The 2,959-nt window shown below is 40.9% G+C and overlaps 1 protein-coding gene across 1 annotated transcript in view; it reads right to left on the bottom strand.

The window, feature by feature from the left end:
* ZNF140 (zinc finger protein 140) overlaps positions 1 to 2,959 on the bottom strand; it is an 11,384-nt gene that overhangs the window by 7,689 nt on the left and 736 nt on the right. The window contains exon 3 of the mRNA XM_007456687.1: positions 2,914 to 2,953. Within this exon, the coding sequence (XP_007456749.1) occupies positions 2,914 to 2,953 (40 nt within the window). The remainder of the gene's footprint in view (positions 1 to 2,913; positions 2,954 to 2,959) is intronic.

Genomic DNA, 2,959 nt, shown 5'->3' with positions numbered 1-2,959 from the left:
TTTCTTAAACACATCAAAAATATATATATATATTGGGATTTCCCTGGTGGTCCAGTGGTTAAGACTCTGCACGTCCACTGCAGTGGGCAAGGGTCTGATCCCTGATCAGGGAACCAAGATACCGCATCCTGCACGGCACGGCACAGCCAGAAAAAAAGAATACTAATCATAAAGGAAAAGACTGACAAAACTGACTAAACTAGAATTAAGAGTCTCTGTTCATTAAAAGAGGTTTTAAGGGGAAAAGCCAGCCACAGGTAAGAGGAGGTATTTGTAGTAAATATAATTACAATGATTTGTATCCAAAATACACAACTCCTACAGAACAAGAAAAAGACAGAGAATAGATAAATGAGCAAAAACCTTCAAGAAGCACTTCATAAATGAGGGTATCTAAATACTCAATAAACATATGAAAAGGTGCTCAACCTCATTAGTAACTGGAGAAATGCACGTTTAAACCAGAATAAGCTACCACTGCACACTCTCCTGATGGGTGAAGAGCATGATGCCTGGCAGTACAGGGCATTTGGTAAACATGGGGAGCAGCAAGAGGAACCCGCTTACTGTGTCTGTGGGAGTGTAAGTCAGTAAAAGCACTTTGGAAAACATTCTGGCATCATCTAATGTGTGAAAGAGATACATTATCCTCTGACTCAGCAATTCCAGTCCTAGATATAAACCACAGGAACCCTGTGCCAGGAGGTACCAGGACCCAAGGACAAGAGCAACATTGCTTGCAATAGCCCTAAACTGCAAACAATCCAAGAAGCCATCAGTAACCCAATGGATACAAACTACTAGATGAGTATGCAAAATGCATGAATATTAATATTAACTTTTAGAGAAGCAAATTACAACATAATATATACATTATGGTCCCCTCTATATAAAGTTCATAAACATACAAACCTAAACTAGTGACTAGAGACACCAACAGTTGACAAAGCTATAAAGAAAACCAAGGAAGTTACTACCATTAAAGATTACCTTTGCAGGGGGCGAGGTGGTGGTGGTGGGGGTGACTGGGACGAGCACCCGAAGAGCTCTTAGGGACCTGGCAGTGCTGTGCTGACTGACCTGAGTGGTGGTTACATGGATGCCTTATAATAATTTAAGCTGCACATTTATGTTTTATGGATTGTCTGTGAGCTATTTCCCTTTTCAAAAAAGGTACTGGAAGAAACACACAAAAAATCTAAGAGCTGTATTAAAGTAGTGGAATTAGAGGCAATTTTTCCATGTTTCCCCTTTACCTCACTTCCCTTGTACATAGTTTTATGGGTTTTATTACTTTCAAAACATTTAGAAAAGAACATTTTTCTTCAACTCATCCTTTCACGAGGAAGTCTCTGGGCACTTGTCCCACCTCGTGACTTCAGCTCACACAGGGCTCCTTCCATGTCCTTCCTCCTAAAGGTCTCGCTCTCACAGCCAGAGCTTGGTTTTCAAGGCATCCTCTGCTCCCTCACTAGTCCTTCCATTAGCTGCTTCTCCATAAACATAAGTATTCCCCTGTTACCTCGAGAGGACCATTCCCTAAAGGCCAGTATACTTCCATTAGAGGTTTGCTTCAGAATCAACTATAGAACTTATGGAAATTGTCATAAACACATATAATTTAGGCTCCAAAGATCTTCTGTCAGAATCTTCAAGCGTGGTGCATGGCCGTATTTATTTTTAAAGAGCTTCACCAGTAATTTTGTTTCAACCTAAGGTGAAGAAGGCTTTCAGAGCCCTTCTCAATCAACCTCATTGCTTCTGTTTTCCTTTCTTAATATAAGATTCCCACATCTACATCCCTATCTGGAATTTTTTTCTAAGATATATTCCAATAGTTTGTTGCACCTCTTCACTTGGAAATACCATCCTCTACTCACACCATGCATATCTCAAACTAATTCACCACGTTTTGTTTTAAACTGACCCTTTTCCTGTCTTTCATATTTCTATTACTACTATCCCTATCCAAATTACCCAGGTCTATAACACCAACTGGCAATTCCTTTCTTCTCATCGTTGAACTGCCAACTTGAGGACCTCTAACAAAGTTATTTACAGACCCAATTTATCTCACTATGCCATGCCTTCTACTCTACTTCTACTCTCTGAGGCATACCACCTAAGAGAAAGTCAATAAATATCATTAAAATAGGGACTTCCCTGGTGATCCAGTGGTAAAGAACCCGCCTTACAATGCAGGGGACGTGAGGTTCGATCCCTGGTCAGGGAACTAAGATCCCACATGCCACAGGGCAACTAAGCCTGTGCGCCACAGCTACTGAGCTCACGTGCCTCAACTAGAGCCCACCTGCCACAAACTACAGAGCCCACGCACTCTGGAACCCGCACCACAATGAAGAGCCCACGCGCTGCAACGAAAGGTCCCACATGCCTCAACGAAGATCCCGCATGCCGAAACTAAGACCCAACACAACCAAAAATAAATAAATAAATCTTTTTAAAAAATTGTTAAAATAACATATGACTGAAGGAATAAGCCCATCAATTAACCAAAGTGTAATGAATCACTCTTTCAAGAGGGTTAGAACAGCAATATAAAGAAAAAAATATACATCTTTTAACTTAGACAATGGAAACATATAAGTCAATTTTTAAAAAGAAAGGGAAGAGAAACCAAAGAGAAATAAAATTCAGAGCCCAGACAGAGCTAATAATGAAAAGAAGGGACACATCTATCTGTGAGAAAGTGAGGAAAGGATGAGAACTGAAGGCAGACAGGTAAGTGGCTGTGAGTGGTCCCCTTGCTGTGGGCAAGACTTTACAGTCCCTGTATCTCTGGTACCTTTAAAGGAAAACTTTCCATCCAGCATATAACAAAGTACTGCTTTCTCATTGACTGGGTGGGTTGTTACTTTAAAAAACTTCCCCACCAGCTTCTAACTCACTCACCTGAAAACAGACCTCTGCTCGCATCTTTCCCCAGCCACGGCTCTTT

Source organism: Lipotes vexillifer, unplaced genomic scaffold (assembly GCF_000442215.2).
Source record: "Lipotes vexillifer unplaced genomic scaffold, Lipotes_vexillifer_v1.1 scaffold1529, whole genome shotgun sequence".
Classification (NCBI taxonomy): Eukaryota; Metazoa; Chordata; class Mammalia; order Artiodactyla; family Lipotidae; genus Lipotes; species Lipotes vexillifer.
Note: the sequence above shows the minus strand (reverse complement) of the source record. Positions and strands in the feature narration are given on the sequence as shown.